General features: G+C 40.5%; 1 protein-coding gene across 1 annotated transcript in view; it reads left to right on the forward strand.

Annotated features, from left to right (window-relative positions):
• Positions 1–461: 461 nt before the first annotated feature.
• Tgfbr2 (transforming growth factor beta receptor 2) overlaps positions 462–20,594 on the forward strand; it is an 85,963-nt gene continuing 65,830 nt past the window's right edge. Inside the window, exon 1 of the mRNA XM_076843117.1 lies at positions 462–846. Coding sequence (XP_076699232.1) covers positions 753–846 — 94 coding nt within the window. The 5' untranslated portion in view covers positions 462–752. The remainder of the gene's footprint in view (positions 847–20,594) is intronic.

The following is a 20,594-nucleotide window of genomic DNA, read 5'->3' on the forward strand; positions in this document are numbered from 1 at the left end:
ACACAACCTAAGTTTAACGAAGCAACACTTATCATTATATTATTGGAGAAAAATGTAATCAGGGCTCACTAACTGAATTTCAGGGTCCACTCCTGAATCTCAACTTGTAGTTTGAAAACGCAGCTATAAAGCACCTAGAACAACCCAGAGAAGGTTACCAGGAGGGAGGAGATGCTTCCTGGGGTGCTATGGAAAGTGCAGACACTTTCCATGTTGGTACTTTGTGAAATGCATGCACTTAGTCACTCCTGAGTAAATACTTGGACCAGAGGAACTCCTGGGTGATGTGGGAGGGCGGTGAGGGGCAGCTAAGTCCTCGCAGGGGCCGGTCTTGGGGACGTGATTGGCAGCTAGGAGAGAGCCAAGGCTGGATGCCGAGGAGAGGGAGAAGGCTCTCTGGCGGCTAGAGGTCCTGCCCAGCTGTTGGCGAGGAGTTTCCTGTTTCCCCCGCCCAGCGCCCGAGTAAAGTTGTGAGTCACTCGCGCGCACCGACCGACGACACCCCCGCGCGCGCACACGCTTGGGGCAGGAGCCGGCCTCCTGCGCAGCTCGCCTCGGCCGCCGGGGGCCTCTGCCGGCCTCCAGGCGCCCTCCTAGCTGGCGAGCGGGCACCACATCTGGCCGGCACATCTGTCCGGCCCGCCCGGCGCGGGGGTCCAGAGAGGGCGCGGCGCGGAGGCGCAGCCAGGGGTCTGGGAAGGCTCCCTCCGCTGCGCTCTGGGCTCGGTCTATGACGAGCAGCCGGGTCTGCCATGGGTCGGGGGCTGCTCAGGGGCCTGTGGCCGCTGCACATCGTCCTGTGGACGCGCATCGCCAGCACGATCCCACCGCACGTTCAGAAGTCGGGTGAGTGGCCCCCAGCCTGGGCTGGGCGAGGCGCCTGGGTTCTCTTGGGCGTCTCAGCCCTTCGCTGCGCTTGACAGTCGGCCCCGGGATCCCGGGACTCCGGCCGAAACCGGGAAAGTTTGTCCTGGCGGCACCCAAGCAGCCCGATTCCTGTGGCCGCAGGCATGTGGGGGTTTTACTTGAAAAACAGAAGAAAAGTTCAATTGCCAGGGGGCGCAAGGCATGTCTGGCCCCCTTTGTGCGAGCAGGAAAGGCGTTTTGTTGGCCGCGATCGGAGCGAGCCCTCACCCCCGGAAAGGGAAGTTTGAGAAGTTGGTTATCTGCAGGCGGCCGGGGAGCAGCGGCCCGGGGCAGCAGCCTCTCAGGCCGCCAAAGCAGCTGCACACCTGGGCCCTCTGTGGCCGAAGGCGATGCTGCGTGCACACCCAGCTCTTCCGGAGACACTCCTTCAAATGGCCACTTAATCAGTCCTTAGCTCCTGGAAATGGCCACGCTACCCACCCCAGGCCGGTTTCTTGGCCCTGAATTATTCAATACAAGATTCAAGAAGAGAGATTTCCAAAGTTAATTTGTCTGGGGTTGCCTGGGTGGATAACGGGGCAGTGGAGATAGTAAGGTAGAAAATAAGTTCTAGGCTCTGGAGATGGTTGTCTGGAGCAAGAGAGTCCTGCCTTCAGAGAGTTGAAGGTTCTCTGCAGCTATTATTTGAGGGAATGGTTAAAATGGCAATGGTTAAAATCCAAGAGATGTTTACAAGGAAAAATGCACGAATTACGTTCTTAAAGACTTCTGCAAAGTGCAGAACCCATAAAACGGCGAAGTAGGTATTTTGTTGCTGTGATTCGTACACCTTGGCATGTGCAGCTGAGGTCTGGCAGAATATTCCCCTTTCTAAGTCTCAGTTTCCTCATCTGTAAAATGGCATGGTGGAGATTTGGATGATTTTACATACCTTTCACCTTGTAACATTTTACACCCTCTCCCCCTCTTGGCAACCTGGAGATGTTCTATGAGGATTTTGGGTGAAATGCAGAGGGTTTGGTTCTCCACTATTGCAAGAAAGAAGAACAAATCCTAACACAAATTTGAGTTCTATAGTTCAATAAAATTTGTGTTTCTTTCTTAACTGTTTTCCTTCATTGCAGTAACAGAAGGTGCAGCTGCCTCTGATTTTACTCCAGACTCTCAAAAATAGTTACATTATGTTAATAAATATAAACATGGCACCCTTAATTTTCTGTGCAGATTAAACTTAAGTTTCGGATCAGGAAAGAAAGAAATTAGCAGGCCCTGATTTTGTTAGTGAAGTTTTATTTACATGGATAAAATTTATGATTTGAAAATTTCAGACTCAATAGTCCATGAGTTGGTTTCATTTTATCTATACACGCACTTTTAAACAATCTGCTTTTTAAAAGCCCAGTGATTTTTACTTGGCTTTCAAGTTTTATTAAGCCAACAGCTTTCATATTTTTATGACATTAAAGTTTCAAAATGTTTGAACTAAAGAATCATTGTGAGTTTGTCTTCATTCCATTGGAATTAAATTTTCAAAGTTGATTAAAGTTTGAAGATAGTACAATACTGATGAGAAATGTAATCACACTTACATTTTAATTTTCTATGTAAATAGATAGCTTCAGGTCTTTCTGACATAATTGGCAAAGTGTGAAAACATTCTTTTGCAATACCTTATTGCAAGATAAGGTATAAGGGGATGAGATTACTTACTACCTCCTACTCAATCATTTTTTAAATATAGTAGCTTCACATGTGGGCAAAGAATTTCATTTTAAGAAAAAAATCTAAAAAATGTGTTTTTAAACTTTCAAAAAAAATTTGTTTTTGAATTTTTGACTTAGTACATTCATTCTTCCTACATGCTCAAAAATAAGAAAGGACTATTTTGGGGGAAAAAAAATTGTCCAAAAATTTAAGATCTGAAAAATGAGACTTTTGCTTTTCAGACACCTAAGAAAAGATTCTTGTTGGGGACTAAACAATGTCATAGAAGGTAAATGTTCTTAGTTCCTAAAAACCGCCTTAACAGTATACTTATATTTTTCAGTGTCAGAGACTAAAGATCATTAGCCCTAGAATGTGATCTTTGGTCCACTTGCCCCATTCACCCCCAGAAAGCTCCTATTCACCTCTAGGCCACTTCCTTTAATAGCATTTTATTTTTATCAAGTTATACAAAATACTAACCACATTTTGAATTCATTATCCCCCCCCCCCCCCATCTCTCTCTCTCTTAACCCAGGGGTGCTTTACCCCAGAGCTGTATCCCTGGTCCTTTATTTTTTAATTATTATTTTGAGACAAGGTCTCCCTAAGCTGCCTAGGCTGGCCTTGAACTTGTGATCTTCCCGCCTCAGCCTCCTGAGGCACTGGTTTTACAGGCTTGTGCCACTACACCTGACCATTACCTTCTCTTTTGATTTAGCCTCTCATGGTGACCATTCCTTACCATTATCTATGTATTCAACCAGTTACATGTTTTTTTGATGACTTTTGATTCATCAACATGACTTTTTAAATTTTTGTTTAGGTTTAGTTTTTAACTCTATTTTTCTAATCAATAATGACATCTTATTAGTGACATTGTAAAAAGTGGCTATTTCTTATTCTTCCTTCTCAACAATACTTATTGATTATTTCCTTCTGCCAGGTAGGGAAGCTCAGATCTGGAGACTCCATCCTGAATGTATAAGACAAGCCTGGTCTTTGTCCTCACTAAGTTGATGGCATTGTGTTCCAAGCAAAGAAAGGGATATATATTTTAATCCTGTGTACATGGAAACATTGATGAAAACTGTCCTTATATTTTCTTGATCTTGTTTTCAAAAGCCCATTTTTTTTGTTGTTGTTGTTGTTAAATGTGCTAAGCTAATGTTCATGTGGAATATTTCCTTTTCAGTACCTCTGACTGTATTTTTGAATTGATTTATTCTCACTCTTTTTCCCCCTTTTTTTTTTTAGTCTCTGTAGATAAACAATTGGGCCACCCATGATCCCCTTCTCTGTTCTGTAGCCAGCATGGTGGACCCAGTGTGTCTACCATAGTCTGGAGGTAGAATACCGTAGGGTACAAGCCATGAAATCAAGCCATCTTGAATTCCAAAGCCACCTCCCATTCATTGACTGTGTAGCCTGTCTCAGTCTCTTTTTTTCTAGCTCTCACGTCTGTAAAATGGGGATATAAAGGTGAGGATTAAATAAAATAAAGTTTTCAAGTGCTTAACATAGGGTGCAACCTAGTAAGTGCCCAATAAATACCTGATTTGCTTATTATTAACTCCTTCATCAGGCTGAATGAAGACCTCAGAGACCTGGGTTCCCTGTTGTATCTGTGTCTCCACATCCCACCAAGGACTACATTTTTCCAGTGGAGTTTAGGCTGCTGTGTCTTTATCAAGCTGTTAGTCTTTCTGGAACGTCTGCTACCTGGCTAATTTTCTCTCAGTTGTCAAGACTCAACTTGTGGTTGTCTTTTAAGGAAACCTGCTTTGAATGCCCCAGGTTGAGCTAAGTGCCCCTTCCTGTGTACACTCTCTCTTTCAGCTCATAATAGTAGCAAGTGAAATTATATCTTTATGGAACGCCCTTTCCATTAGACCTTTCAGCAAGGAGTGGGTCTCACTGTCTCAGGGTCTCCCCCAGAGCTGGCACATCATGTAGCATCTGGAAAGTGCATCCTGCAGGATGTCATGCAATTTGGGTCGTGCATTTACCAAACCAACCAGTTACTGTTTATTGGTTATTTGGTCTACAGTAAGATCTTTCAATAAGAATAGTTTTAACTCTGATCAATTAGAACAGCGGTTTGGCTGTTTTTATACTAAATAATTGGACCTTGTATTCTGATATAATATGGCAAAAGATATTTCAGCTTCTAACAAACATGATGAAAAGCTACTAGAAATTTCCATCTAACCCTTCGGAGTCTAAATTTTAAACTAGTGTATGGCATTCAAAGCCATTGCAAAAATTTTTTAAAAAGTTTTCACCAACCAAAATGATCCAATAGATACTGAATTTCTTTCTTTTTTTTTTAACTAGAAGATTGTCATAAAGGAGACTTTTGCTAAAAATGTAGGCTGAATCTCAAATTTAGTTTTTAAGTTTCTTTTTTCATCATGTGTTGTTTTGGTTTATAAGCAGTGAAGCAGAGTTGGTCTAAGAGAAATGTGGTCCTGTCACAGCCACTGTCTGCTCTAGAGCACCTTGAATATTACTTAGGTCAAATGCAAACCACTAAGATACTTTTAAAATAGGGTGCAGGGAAATATACTTCCTGGCTGCAGCTTGATATTATTTAGCCAAGTTCCTCATAAAAACATAACTCTACCACCTTGTTAGCTTCTGCCCTCCAGGTCCATATGTACAGCTTCAGCAGATTTAAATTATGATTTTCAGTGCAAATGTCTCGGCAGATAGGTATTAGCAGCAAACATGCTCACCATGTATTTTGTACTCTCTCCTTTCCTTGCAATATCTTGATCTCCAGGTACGTGTTGCTTCTAAAGGAAGCAAGATAATGGTTATCATGCTTCTTTGCGCAGCATGTCAGAGGGTTTGGAATGCTGCGTGGGCAAATGGACTCAGTTCAGGGAGGAGGTAGGGAGAAGAGAGCCTGGAAGAACTAACCTTAGAGAAGTTACCCTGAACCACCCACTTGACCTTACTTAATGTGATTTTCATGAAGAAACCAAAAGATATGTTTCATTATCTTTATTTCTTAAGTGGAAAGATGGAGCCTGCTCAAGTTTACCTGTGGTGTGTGTATTTGTGTGTGAGTGTTCATTCTAAGCCTGTCCTGTTTAGGTTCTTTGTGTGTGTGTGTGTGTGTGTGTGTGTGTGTGGTGTATTGGGAGGGGTAAAGGAGGGAGACAGAGATGCAGTGTCTGAGGAAAGAGGAAAAACTTGCCATCTAATATCATCAGATGATATTAATGGATTTACCCTGCTTGCTTCATCTCCCTCTTCCTGACTGGCTTGGTCTGATAATTGCGTCACATGGGCCAGATCCACTGTGGATGACCTAGGCCTTGACCATTACAACAGTTGACAGACACCACTTTCAAAGATGTATGTTGTAAACCTTGAGCATGTGGGACCATCCTTTGTTCACAGAGCTCAAACAACTGCTGGCCAGGGCAAGAAGAGCAGATTTTGATCTAACATGATGAAGAATATTTTGACTTCTGAGGTCCAGCTAATTTGAAGCCTTGCAGGTTGAGTCTTCTTCTCAGCTATTCCATCAGGGTTGTTTCTGCCGTTCACTGATTGTGATCAGCGTTTTAGGCCTTGGCATCAGCATGGGGCAAAGGTCTCCTTGGATTGTTCTCAACTTGGAATATTTTCCTCCAAGTATTTTCAGCTCTACAACTAAAATATAGGCCTAGGATACAGTCAAAAGAAGCATCTCTCCTGGGTTTCAGTGAGCATCTGCTCATATTCTCTGCTCAGACCTAGGCCGTGGCATGGGCATACTCCGGGGTCTCCTAATTATACATTCTTCCTATTTTAGATCTTATTTTGGGCCCTGGAAACCCCAAATTCCCTTTCCTAAGCTTGCATCTACTAGGACCCTTTGAGTCCATTTTCCTGAAGGTCTTCAAGGCCATTTGTTGTATACCTTTTGCCTAAGGGAGTGGCCAAGGGGCAGGTTTTGTGTGTGTGTGTGTGTGTGTGTATGTGTGTGTGTATGTGTGTGTGTGAGTGTGTATGTGTGTGTGTTTGATAGAGAGGGAAAAAGGAAGGAAGGGAGAGGGAAAGAGAGAAAGAGACTGTTAGTGTTTTGCGTTTCTCTCTCCATGAATGTATATGTTTGGACAATAATCTTGGTTATCCAAACATACACATTCCTGGAGAGAAAAACGCAAAACACAAACAGGGCTCGGGTCCAGGCCACCCCACAATACCCATTTATTTATTCATTTCTTTAATATTTATTATTTTTTTTAGTTGGTTGGACACAATATATTTATTTTATTTTTATGTTGTGCTGAGGATCGAACCCAGGGCCTCGCACATGTTAGTCGAGCACTCTACCTCTGAGCCACAATCCCAGCGCATGCACCACCCATTTATGAGGTGTGAGTTTGAGTATTGCAGGAGTTCTAAAGTTGAATCTGGTCTTTTGAAATGTTGCAAAGATAGATTTGTCAGCTGAGGTAAAATGATAAAACCTATTTCATTGAGCAATCTGTTAGCTCGATTTGTAACTTTACCTATTTTGATCTATGGTTTGGGCCTGTGTTTGTACTCTTATCCTGGGCCTTCAAGTTTTAGGGATGGATTTACATTAGCAATATTCCTTTACAGAAGTGCTAAGTAAAAATTGGCTTTTATTAATTAATTATATCAAATGTTCCCTGGAGTAGAGAGCATGCTTGTTAATGAAAACGCTGTGAGTTTATACACCGTTGTGTTGTTTTTCCTTTGCAAAATTCAGGTTTTTATAGTTAGTGTTTTCTTGAAGGGAACTGTACATAGCTCTCTATCCATTTGACTTGTTCTGAGTAGTTTCACTTATACATATTTGAGGTTTTCCAGTGTCTTAGTTTCATTTCCTCTATGTATTGAGACCATTAGGGCAAGGCAGAGCTTATCTGAATTTTTTTCTATTGTTATAAATATTTTATTTGAGTAAACGATGGCTTTGTCAAGCCTTTTTTAAAAAACAGGAATATTGGGGCTAAAAAGCCTTCCTGTGCTATAAAAGGCACAAGACTGTCAAAACTATGCACTTTAGAGAACTGCACATTTGGCTGAACAAACACAAATGCCTTTGAAGGAACATGGGGTTTAGGTGCACATTTTCAGCATAGGCCACAGCAGTTCTTTATCTATTGAGGTTGTCAGTCATCACAAAGGATTCATTGACTTTGGGGTGAAATTCACTGCTGCTATGTAGACTACTGCCTATAATTCCAGAACTCTGCAAACATTATCTACATAGGGAAACTGTGTAGTTTTACTCAAGAGATTTCATGGACAAGTTTCCCAGTAATGGCAGGAACTATCACTTATTCAGATCTTGCTACTGCCTGGATCATGCTAAACACTTCATGTGTATTATTTAACCTTCAAAACAACCCTACAAGGGAGGTTTTATAATGCTCATTATAAGTCAGAGATTAAGGAATTTGCCTACGGCTACCCAGTTGGCAGATGATTTTGCTGGGGTTGGAACCAAGATAGTTTAGTCTGGGTATCTGAACTTTCGATTGCTATGCTACGCTGAGACGAGGCTGCCTCACTTGACACGAACACTTGTCCCTTAATGCAGGCTGTTGGAAGGTTCCAGAGGTTAAGAGAAATAATGACAATGTCCAAAATTTGTCTAATGCTTTAGCACTTTTTATATGTTATTATATTTAATTTCCTGAGTGAAATAAAATTAATGTTTAGTTCATATATCAGGTAGTCGAACATCAGAACTGACTTTGACTTCAAGGGGACCATGAAAAATACATATTTAGTGATGATTCTTTGCTGAATCATGGAATAGTTATGCTTTCAGGGAATTTAGGTATTCTGAATAAAACAGGCATTTTATTTGGAAGGATTGGGCGAATTTCAGAATGCATCAAATATGTTGGGGATATATATGGTGGGCCCAGGTGGACCTACTATGAAATGTGTGGAACCTAACCTTCAAGGCTCCTCGCTGGTGTAAGCCCATCTCCTGACCTTGGGAGAGGCCCTGGCAGTATGGTTAGCAAGTTGTCATCAAGTCAGTCAACAGCTACGAAGACTTGAAATGCCCTAAACCCTACAGTTTATATATAAAAAACTGGTGGAAGTTTCCCCAAATTTGGAGGCAATTCCAAAAAATGTATATGACATAAACAATGATGAGTTATGAAGCAGAAAGAAACTTTTCCAAATTTTTTAAGAATAAATTACACATTTTGATCAACAATTCTAGAGAAAAGACTGAATTATTTTTCTGTTCTTTCAGTAGAGAATATTGCAAATTCAGTTGGAGAAGTGAACAAAAAGAATGCAAATAAATAAATAAATAAATATAGAAAAGATATTTCAGAGGTGTTTTCAGTAGCTGATTGATTAAAAATACCTGTTTCCTATTATATTTTGTATTTGAAGCTTTTTGAAATTTATAATTTGTGTGATGCCATGTTAATTCTAAATAATGTTTACTTTAATACCCACATTTCTATGATTAATTTGTGTTATTCTTAAACCGTGCCCCCTGAAATTTACAAGCTTCAGCTTCCTCAAGACCCAAATCCATGACTAATGCTAGGGTTCTCTGTTGTCTTAGAAAATAAATTTTAAAATGCCTCCCCTCCTTTCCCCAGTTGCAAATAGAGACTGAAGTTGCATTATTATATCACCAAACCAGAACTTTACTTTGCTCCAGGTTTAGCTAAACCCGTCATCATTTTCTTACTTTAGAGTCCAGGGCCAAGTAGAAAAGAAGTTGCAGATATGTAATTATCACAAAAACTTGATCTTGAATGGAAGGTGACCCAGAGTTGACCCTTAGTTTATGACCAGAAAAACTCCACCTAGGAGACAAAAAGTGACCCAAGCACGGTGCACCAGGAATCAAGGTGCCCCAATGAACAGGTGGCAGTTTGGTCTCATGGGGTCTTACTTTCCTTCTATGTGCAGTGACAAGAATTGGACAAGATGAGGAGGGTAGAGAGGGGACATGGGAGCAGTAAAAGTGGTGGAATGAGACAGACATCATTACTCTAGGTACATGTATGACTACACATATGGTGCGACACTAAATTGTGCACAACCATGGAAATGTAAAGTTGTAGTACATGTATGAAGACACGAGTTGGTGTCTATAAACATACTTTATAGACAAACAGAGATATGAAAAATTGCGCTGTATATGTGTAATAAGAATTGTAATGCATTCCACTGTCATTTATTTTTTAAGTCAATAAAAAAATGTAAAGTTGTGCTGCAGTTGTGTACAATGAATCAAAGTGCATTCTGCTATCATATATACCTAATTAAAATAAATGCATAAATTAAAAAAAAGAATTGGACTAAAGGAAATTTCTCCTTTTTTTTTTTCTGTTCCAAAATATTTAATTCTTCATGTTGTTAGAGAAAATCATTGAAGTTGACCTAGCAAACATTTATATAATTCTTAACTAATCAAAATAGAAAACTATGAAAAGACAGAGCAGGTCCAAACTGACAAATACCACCAGACATTTACTTGGAGTTTTGTTGAAGATGGCTACTATTAAGAAAAAGAAAAAGAAACCATAGTTATTTTGAAATTTTCCTCCTGCAGGTGTCTTAGTGTACATCCTGACTAAATAGCATGTTTACTTCGGTGTAGAATTCACTCCTTTTGGCTAAAGGAAAGGCTGGCTTGGTTTGGGTGGTAATACCATTTCTCTTGTTAATTATGGTGTTTTCATTCCTCTTTTCCTCTAAATCTGTAAAAATGTCTGCAAGGGTTTTTTCTTAAGGTAGAAAATCATACAATGGTTTGCCATGTTTAGGAAAAGAAGTAAAACCCCAAAGAGATTCTATGTTTTGAGGGAAAGAAGAAAAAGTTGTCTGGATAAAATTAGTGCTTTGTTGCCTTTCAAAGATTTCTCCAACACTTTTCTTAAAATATTCTTAGAAGAGACAGAATTTGCTATAGATTGGCAGTTTTCAGACTGTTGTTTTTAGGCAAGGGAGGAGCTGTTGAGGACCATAATTGCGTTTCTGTATAGTTTGCAGATACTTGTTAGCAGAGAATAGGAATCTTTTTTTCTTTTTTTTTTTTTTTTTGGTACTGAGAATTGAACCCTGGGGCACTTAACACTGAGCTACATCCTCAGTCCTTTTTATTTTTTATTTTGAGTCAGGGTCTTGCTAAGTTGCTTAGGGACTCGCTAAGTTGCTCAGCCTGGCTTTCAACTGTGATCCTCCTGCCTCAGCCTTCTGAGAAGTTGAGATTATAGGCATGAGCCACTGTGCTGGGCAGTGTTTCGAGTAAATATCTTATTGCTACATATCATGTTGATCTTTTATTCTCTAAAATATGTATTATTGGGCTGAGGAGGAAACATCTGATATAATTTTCCCTTCAAATAAGTAGAAAGGAAAAAAAATCCAATCCATACATATGTAGTATTTAATATTTTAGAATCCTTTAAGTTATATTGTTATAAACTAGTTGCTAACAATATTAACTCATCCTGGACATTCTGACTCTTATAATTTTTGTTACTAGAATAGATTTCTTTTGTAATAATTTCTATTGCTTCTCTCATCACCTGCTTATTTCTTCTGATGAGCAAATCTTTTCCTCTGCTGGGCTCCGGTTTTCCATCACCTCCAGCTGTGGACTTGTTTGTTCTACTTTCTCAATCTTTCAGCCGCCTGGCTCATCTCTGAACATTCACATTGCATGAGCTGTAACTGACATTGGGACCCACATCTTGAGCTAAGATTTGCTGACCCTGAAGATGATAGGTTTCTATCTCCTCCTGATAACACCACCTGAAGTTGTCCCAATAACTTGCAGTTTCTAAGGATCCATCAGCATCTGCATCACTGAGAATTAACTAGAAATGCAAATTCTTGGGCTCTTCCTCAGACCTTCAACATCAGAATCCAGCATCTTATAAGGTCTGCAGGTGATGCTGTTCATGTGTAAGAATCTCTATTCTCATACAATTAAAAAGCCTCTTCCCAGGAGGAGTCAAATTTTCTGTAATGATTTTAGTGGATCCCATCAGAATTCTGTCCAGCAGTGAAGAAGAGGAGGATTCCATCCCAGGTTTGGGAGGCTGAGGCAGGAGAATTTCGAGTTCAAAGCCAGCCTCAGCAATTTGGTGAGGCCCTAAGCAACTCAGCGAGACCCTGTCTCTAAATAAAAATATAAAAAGGGCTGGGGATGTGGCTCAGTAGTTAAGTCCCCCTGAGTTCAATCCCTTATACACACACCCCCGCCCCCCTGCCAAAAAAAAAAAAAAAAAATGAGGATTCCAGGGAGAGTTGTTGCAACTTGTTTTTATGAGACTCTTTGGACTCCTTCTAAGTTTCAAGGCCTGTTTTAATTATATGTGACCAATACACACAGGCTAGCAGACCAGAGAGAGTGCACAGGTAGCATGTGAATTACCCCTGTTGGATTTTGACCAGTTTATTTTCCCCCAGCATCTTTCATGGGTCTTTCATCCATTGAATGTCCACATCTTGACCATGAACTATAGAACTGAAGGATCTGTTTCTCTGCGTAAGTAACAACATTAATCATTTTTACCACATTAGATTTTTGATCACAGACTGCTTTGACACATATGAGCCTTAATTCATTCTGAAGCTACTCTTCTGTGGCATTTCTTGAAATATGTCGCACTGCTCCAAACAAGGCATGTACTCAATAATTTAGTGAACTAATGACAAGTTTTTCAGAAATTTCTTCTCTTCAATTCCTTTTGAACCTCCTCTTTTGTTTTGAGAAACTTACTTGGCTAAAGTTCAGTAAAGACTCACTACAGTTTTCTTGAGTCTCTCCACATTTATCTTGAACAAATCTGAGAGTGCCAGTGCAGGCTTTTTCATTGATTGGCTTCTGTATTTTACTCAGCAGAAGGCTGTTTTTGTGTTTGATGACATTTGCCTTCTAAAATTATGGGTCTTTGTCCGTTCTAATGACTTTAATGTGGTGGCTGCAATAACCATGTCTCATAATTTCAGATTTTTCCAAATAATTTTATTTTCTGATTTTGTTTTAACCTTTGACTTTTGAACTATACTTGGGAGAAGAAAGAGTGGGGAGCAGGAGGAAGAAGGGAAGAAGAAAGAAAGAACGAATAAAACCAGAAAAACTTTCTGTTGCAATCCATATCTTATGTTGCTTCTGATTGCATCTAAAGTTATTTATCAGAACAGCAGAGTAATTTTTAAGTCTTAATACCAAGAATCTCTTAATCAGATGTTTACTCACAACAGAAACCTAGTTACATGAACTACATAACCATTTGGTTTCATTTTTCTCTTGACCTGTACTTCCACAATACAAACCTAAACTCTTATTTTGTGTCATCTGTAAGAATCTTTTAATTGTTTTCTGCCCACGGCACCCGTTGTCCTTTTCTTCATCAATACAGATATGTTGTCACCAAACATCCTTCTGAATAGGAGGTCCCTGCTAGAGAGCCTTCCAGGAATCCTTTCCATGAATCCTAGGATATTTGCATGGTTGACCTTCCTCATTGAGGTCAGAGGCTGCCTCGGTGTCCCTGCTCCTGAAACAGTGCCTTGCACACAGATGGGACACAATTTGATGATTGCATGTATGGATAAGGCCAAGTCTCTCCCACTCTCCCTTTTGCATTTCTCACTCCTTGGTTCCTCTTGAACAAAATTTTTTCATGCATCATTTTTTATTTCCAATTTCCTAGCTATGACTATCGCTTCCACTTTTTCATTCCTTCCATTGTTACTATTCCTCCAAATTTTCTCAGTCTCCATGTGCCCTACAATACTTCACTCTTTGAAATCATGCTTGGCTTGAATGTCACTCCCATTGGGTCTCCCTTTAGTATCCAATCTCAATCTCAATCTCCTTCTTTCTCCTCCTCACAGCCTCTCTCACAGTCTCACTCATATGACCTTGTTCACCAAACTGCCAGTGGTTGTGTGTGTGTATGCACACACACATGGACACACACACATGTGCACATGCATGTGTGTATGTGTTGATTCCCTTGTTAGAATAAAAACTCTTGGAGGGGAGACTTCTGTCTGATTCTGTCCTAGTGCACTCACTCAGTAAATGCATTTATTTATATATTGTGTTCATTACTGTTTGGAATTCATTGCTTTTAAAGGCAAAGAGAGCTGCTTGTCATCCAAGACTGGGGGGGGGGTGGAACTTTTCCTTTTTTTTAACCTCCTCCCTGCAAGCGTGGACACCAGTGGCTTTGTTGCTTATAGCCACACACAGCACTGACAGAACCATAGACAGTGGGGAGTCGTGAATCATGTGCTTCATGTAAACTGCTCTTAGCAATGAAAGTTTGCTCTGTCTGCAGTCTTGAGTTTCGGTGAATTTGGGGGTGCTGCAGTGTGTGGGTGTTCAGAGGTCTTGTTGTTCCATACATCTCAGGCTGCCTTTGATTCATTTATTTTCCTGTGTGCAAACTGTTTGTAGAGAGCTCAACACATTATGACTATAGAGGCCAGGAAAAAGTCATAAAGAAAATCATACCATCTGACTCAGGGCAGTTATTTGCTACTCCTCCCTTTTCTTCTTATGAAGCAGGTCATCTCCTGTCATTGGGATTGGGGAGGAGGGGTGGCTGAAGGAGTCTTGAGGCCCAGGAGGGGGCCTGGTGACATTTTTTATATCTGTCTGAGGGCAGGTATCCCCTATTGCAAAGGTGACCCGTGGTTGCAGTTTTTGGAAAGCCCTGTTAAAATAATACATGCTAAGGACCCTTAACCATAAAGCCTTGCTTAAATGGAGGCTTGATGGGGTGAGTCTCCAAGAAGGGTCTTGAAGGCCTTCAGTCTCCATCCTCTCCCTGCAAAGCCACCCTGAGCTTTCCAGATAGGTCTCCCACTTCCCTTCCAGCCAGACCACCTCCCGTGGAGCCCCTCCTCTATGAGAATTCTAGAGCTACCACTGACTGCATAAGGATGCCTCAACTGGCTGTGCCCAATCTGTTTGATCAAAGGGGAAAAGGAGATGAACTAAGAGTTGTAGTATTCTTAGGTCCTAATAATCTATGGGAATGGTTAAAACAAAATTCTTCCAATATGACATGCCACTGCTTAGCTCTCAAAACTGCTGAAAACATTTATCTCTCAAGATTTTAATGATGATGTTGGTGAGGATGTTTGGGGCAACAGTGTAATTACTTATGTTAATTCAGCACTTTACAAAGCATGTTTGCAAACTCAAGAGTGTTGCCTGCTATCAGTATATTAATGAGATGTCTGGGGTACCTTGAGGGACATTGAGAGAATACAGTTTCTTACCAGTTCAGTGTTAACTTCTTGAATAGCAGTTACAATTCACTTTAACCCCTCCTGAGCCAAACCCGTTGGCCCCACCACTCCTAAGGTATAACTCCTTTTATATAAAAACAACTTGACTAGGTAGTACATGCCTGTCTAAGTTATGTTCTGCCAATCCAAACCATTTTGTTCTTCCCTGTATCTTTCTTTAGACATTTATCTTTAAGAAGTTCTGGGAAAGGAAGTGAAAAAAACAATACTTGACCTCTGATACAATGTGCTGTTTTGATTATGATCAGTACTTTGATAGAATTTATCTTCAAGAGCGTCTCTGGAATGAGTCCTGAAAAGCTTGGGAAAGTTTGATTGATCCGGCGTCACCTCTCTTAAATTCTCTTCCTCGCTACTCGACAAGACCATGTAGGTCAACTTGGTTTTCCTGCTTTTTAAACTGAAGCATCTTGAAGTTATAAGAAAACGAAAGAATCAAGAGTGGTCAGGTGATGACTGTTTGGGTTGAAAGCAGCCCCTGAAACCCCAAACCCCAGGGTTTCCCTGGAGGGGAAATTATCAGAGGTGACCAGGGATGCAGTTGGTCTTAACTTAAGTGAACCTTTTTGCCCTCAGTCTTCTTTGGTACATCTATCCTGGGACCACACAACATGTCTTTCTTGGTTAAAATAGCTTTTAAATATAAATTAAAGCAAAAAATCATGAAGATAAATACTCGTCTACTTGTCCAAACAGATTGATAAAAAAAATAGTGCCAGGAAAACAAAAAAGAGAAGTAATTTGAATAACTGGACTGTCAATGAGGCTTATGGAAAATGAGTGCCAGTGAGTGGGAAAAGTATAGCCTGATAAGTTTGAAGAAAACGTATTAATGGTGTCTGGTTATAATAATCTTTCCATAATTCCTTTCATGCATAGAGCATTTTATTGTTTGCAAAACAGTTCCACTTGCATGTCTTATTTAATCTTGGAGACAACCTTCTGAACTGGGGATAATTATCCCATTTTGCAGATGTGGAATTGGAGGCCCAGAAACATGAAACCATCTGCCTAAGCTGTGGTGGGACCCCTCATCCACTGAAACATTGTAATGTATCGTGAATTTCTTTCCCTTATTTTATAATTTTTAGTCATTGTGCTCCCTCATTGCTTAAAGTGTAAGCATTAAGTCTAAGATAAAAATCTGAGGTCCCAGCAGGGCATCTTGGTGCATGCCTGTAATCACTATAGCTCAGGAGACTGAGGCAGGAAGATCACGAGTTCAAAGCCAGCCTCAGCAGTGGTGAGGTGCTAAGCTACTCAGTGAGACTCTGTCTCTAAATAAAATATGAAATGGGGCTGAGGATATGGCTCAGTGACTGAGTGCCATTGTTTTCCTATTTTTGATCAAATGCCTCGTTCTTGTTTTGAAAATTAGAAGCCTTATTTAGGACTGGAGAGTCTCCTTTTCCAAGTCCCACTGCTTTGAGGGTTTGGTCCATGGTCTTTCTGGAGTTCAAACTGTGTAATGAGTCATTTTTCTTTTCCACTTTTCTTGTGGGGAACAGCTTCTCTTTGAAACACCATGAGGTCTGCCTTCTTAAGGGTTCTATCACATTGTCAGCGGGCAAATGTTGTCATCTATAAAAAGGCTGTGCTTGTTGCTACAGGACTGTGGTTTGGCCCTTCCCCAGGGATTCAAGGTGCTTGGCATAATCAGGAATATGGGCATCTTTACGCAGGAAGGGCGCTTCCCCACGTGGACCCAGATCCAATATTAACTGTGGCTTCCTTTCCTAGAACTTTTTCAGGCATGAATAACTGAATAAAGATATAGAGAAGAACAAAATTATTTTAGTGACATTGTAACATAAGCATCTGATAATTCATCAAATTGTTTTTACATAAAAGAGGACATATCTTAAGGAACAGCAAAAGCCAACCTGCACCACTAGGATGGTTCCTAGGGACGTGGTGGAAAGAACATCCTTGATGGGCAGAGCCTGCACTAGCAGGCATAGCGAGCCACTTCTAACTGCTGATTGCCTACATCTCGCTCTCTATAAATGTTACTTCTCCAAGGGCATAAGAAGGGAAGTTGAGTCATGAGATTGTTTGATGTAATTTTGGTTAGCGTGTTGAATAATTAGCTCCCACACTATGGCATGGGCTTCTTCCACCTCTTTTCCTCCAAGTGTTCATCAGGATGATCTTTGCAGTGGGGTTTATAGGGACTGAGCATCATTGTGATCCTTCCTCTTTGGTGGAGATTTTCCCCCAAGGATGGATTCCTTAAACAAGGACTTGATTCGCACCCATACACTGTACGTGGCAAAGTTTTCTCAAATTGTAATAGATTTCAATGTTACTTCCTTATGTATTGGAATCCGTGTCTTATGTGGAATATTTCTTTTGTGTAATACTTAAAAATCATAATTTTTATTTCACACTGATTCCTGTTAGGGGAGATGTTGTACCAAGAAAATACTCAAATTTTTGAACATTTCTGAAATATAGCTAGTGGGTTTTTTTTTGTGTGTGTGTGTATGTGTGTGTGTGTAACGGGATGTATGTTTAATGGACTGAAAATGACATAGAGTTAGCAAAACAAATTAAATTGCAGGAATATGTTAACTTCAGATTTATCACATTTGTGTTGTACCTATGTAGCATTGTGGTTTTCTGAAGGAAAAATTCTCCACAACTATTACCTCTGATCTAAGGAATCATTAGCCTTTCTCATTTCTCTGCTGGATTATGGGTGGAGAAGTGGACACCCTTTCCCACATCGTCCTCCTGAACTCACTATTTATGTTGATTGGTGGGGTCAAAACACTTTAGATATTTCTTGGGAAACCAGCCCCTCCAATCTTTCAAACAGATCTTTCTAACGTAAGCCTATTGTCTCCTGGGTAATTGTCAGAGGATTTCCACCCTTGAAAGAGATGGGAACTTGTACAATATGTACTTAAAAATTAAACCAAAAATGATCTTCCAGGAAGAATTTACACAATGACAAGTAAATTGTCCTGGAGCTAATTGTATTTTATGATTCCTATTTCATCCCCAAAGTGTAGTTGAGTTTGAGTCATATGAGAAGATTCTTTGGGTGGGGCTTGAACATGCCTGCTTATGTTTCTAATAAGGCTCTATCATAATACAACTTGCAGCGTTCCTCGCAGCCAGCTGAAGGCTGAGTTGAAAAGCGTCACTTGTTGGTCATCCACCTCTTACCCCCTGTAAACTACTGGGCTTTTTTATTGCATTCTCCACTCTTGTAGAGTAAGGCCTTTCCTGAACTCTTATTTTTTCAATACTGGCTGCACATTAGAATCATCTGAGAAGTTTAAAAACAATTCCAATGCTTGAACCAAACCCCCAGAAATTCTAATCTATTGCCCTGGGGTAGACCCCTGGCAACTTTATTGTCATAAAAGAACTCCAGATGATTCTGATGTGGAAACCAGGTTGCAACTCACTGATCTGATCTAACCCAGATTCGTTACAGATGAAGAATTTTAGTCAGGAGGTCAAGATACTTACTTGATGTACTGTAATGGAGAAATACCATTCACAGAATCAAAACTCCTGTCTGTTGATGTTAAATCCAGTATAACAAAAAAATGAGCAAAATTTTACAGTTGAGCAATGGGAGAATTAAAAAGTTCTTTGACTTCTGGAAACTCACCCTCAAAATGGTGGAGAGTCTGATCTAATACCTTAAAATTAAGATAGTTAAAAACCAAACCCCTGGAAAAGTTTAGGTTGGAGGTGGGTGGGTAGGACAGCTTTTGAAAGGAGGAAACAGTCATCTTGGGTCTGAAAGCCTAAGTTCAAGGGCTGCGCTGTCCACTTGCTAGCCCGAGGGTCATTCTTTCTCTCTTGCTTCAAGGACATAGCAGAAGCAGGCAAGTGCCTGGCAGGGATGTGTGCCCATCATCTGTGCAGAGGCCATCCTCCAGGTCCATCAGCCATGCCCAGCACAGGCCATCAGTATGTGAGCTGCTTTGGACCACCCGTCTTGGACAGGGTCAGACATCCTTGCAGAGAACATTCTCAGAGTCCCACCCCCATCATGGAAGCCTTATGGCAAAGGCAATGAACTCCTTTCAGGGGCTTGGCAGGCTACCTGGGGGATGATGATTTTCTTGACCTTCTGGTCCATCTGGGGAATCTAGTGCTAGGAGTGGGGAAGACAGAAGGAATTAATAGGTCAAAAGGCTTTGATACAAAGGATTGTTCTGCAGGAAGTACTCAGGTTATGAGCACCTTACATGCCAGGCCATATATATATGTATAGTTTAGGTTTAAATCTGAGTCACTGGTAAATTGTCATTAGGGAAATGATGACACAAAACATTGTAAGGTGAAGAGTTGGCAGTGTAAAGGTAGGGAATCCCTTTCTTCTTTTCCCACAATGTCTCAGTAATTAGCAGAAGGCTGGGGAGCTGTCAGTGCTTCCCTGTTCATCTGGTTAGCTCCTGAGTATTCCATCACCAGCACTTTATGATGATTCTAAAGCAATGCTTCCTTCATTGAACCTGAATGGATGTAGGAGCGAGGTCTGAGAACTCCCAGAGCTTTCAGTCTCTCTCAAAGTATCCTTAGTTTCCATTCAGTCTTCCTGCAGATGCCCTGGACAAGACAAACCAAGGAAACAAAGACGTCAATTGCAGAGAGCACGTTCTTTGTCCTGGACTCACTCAGATATATTCTTGACAAGGGGACCTGTATATATACAGGTATATATATATATATATACCTGTATATACAAAGCTATACATGAAAGCTGGGCACGGTGCCACAAGCCTGTAATCCCAGTGGCTCTGGAGGCTGAGGCAGGAGGATCACAAGTTCAAAGCCAGCCTCAGTAAAAGCGAGGCACTAAGCAACTCAGTGAGACCCTGTCTCTAAATAAAATACAAAATGGGGCTGCGGATGTGGCTCAGTGGTTGAGTGCTCCTGAGTTTAATTCTCAGTACCAAAAAAAAAAAAAAAAAAAAAGACAAAACTTTGCCTCCACTATGGCATTCTGAAGAACATCGCATTTCCATTGATTCCCCTCTAGGGAACACATTTTATTACATCGAATGCCATTTTAATGAGCTCAAAACTGGGAATGATGGGGGTAATTGGACAACACGTGAAACCCTGCTCAGAATTTGCCAGAGTGGAGAAGGCTGCCAATAGCCCAGAGACTCAGCATTTAGGGAGCTTTTACTTTATAATTCCCATGACAAAATCAGGACAAAGGATGTAGTCATGTTAGGGAGCAGCACTGCTCAATATAGTTTTCTGCAGTAAACAAAATATCTTCTTTCTCTGTGGCAACCATTAGTCGTATATAGCTTGAAATGTGGCATGCATAACTAAGGATGTGAATTTTATATATTACTGTATTCAGGTAACTTGAACTTCAATAGCCCATGTGGCTAATGGCTACTATAATGGCCAGGTTAGTTGTGGAGTGTCCTTAAAATTCTCATTTGTCTCAAGTCTTGAAGAGGTACATTCAGGTAATTTCTTGGCACTTAAAATCATAGTGGGACACCTTGAATTATTTGTACCTCTCCAGTCCTATGCTCTGAAATTATAGGCTGTTTCTATTCCTAGAAACTTGATAGTTTAATGTTTGTGCAAATGTGCTTTAATAAATAATACACTCTAATTACAACATATAGGCATCATTTTTTGTTTCTTTTTTCTTTTTTTATATATTTATTGGTGCATTCTAGTTGTACATAATAATGGGATTCATTGTTACATATTGGTACATGCACACGTGT

This window comes from Callospermophilus lateralis, chromosome 1, assembly GCF_048772815.1.
Source record: "Callospermophilus lateralis isolate mCalLat2 chromosome 1, mCalLat2.hap1, whole genome shotgun sequence".
NCBI classification, from domain to species: Eukaryota; Metazoa; Chordata; class Mammalia; order Rodentia; family Sciuridae; genus Callospermophilus; species Callospermophilus lateralis.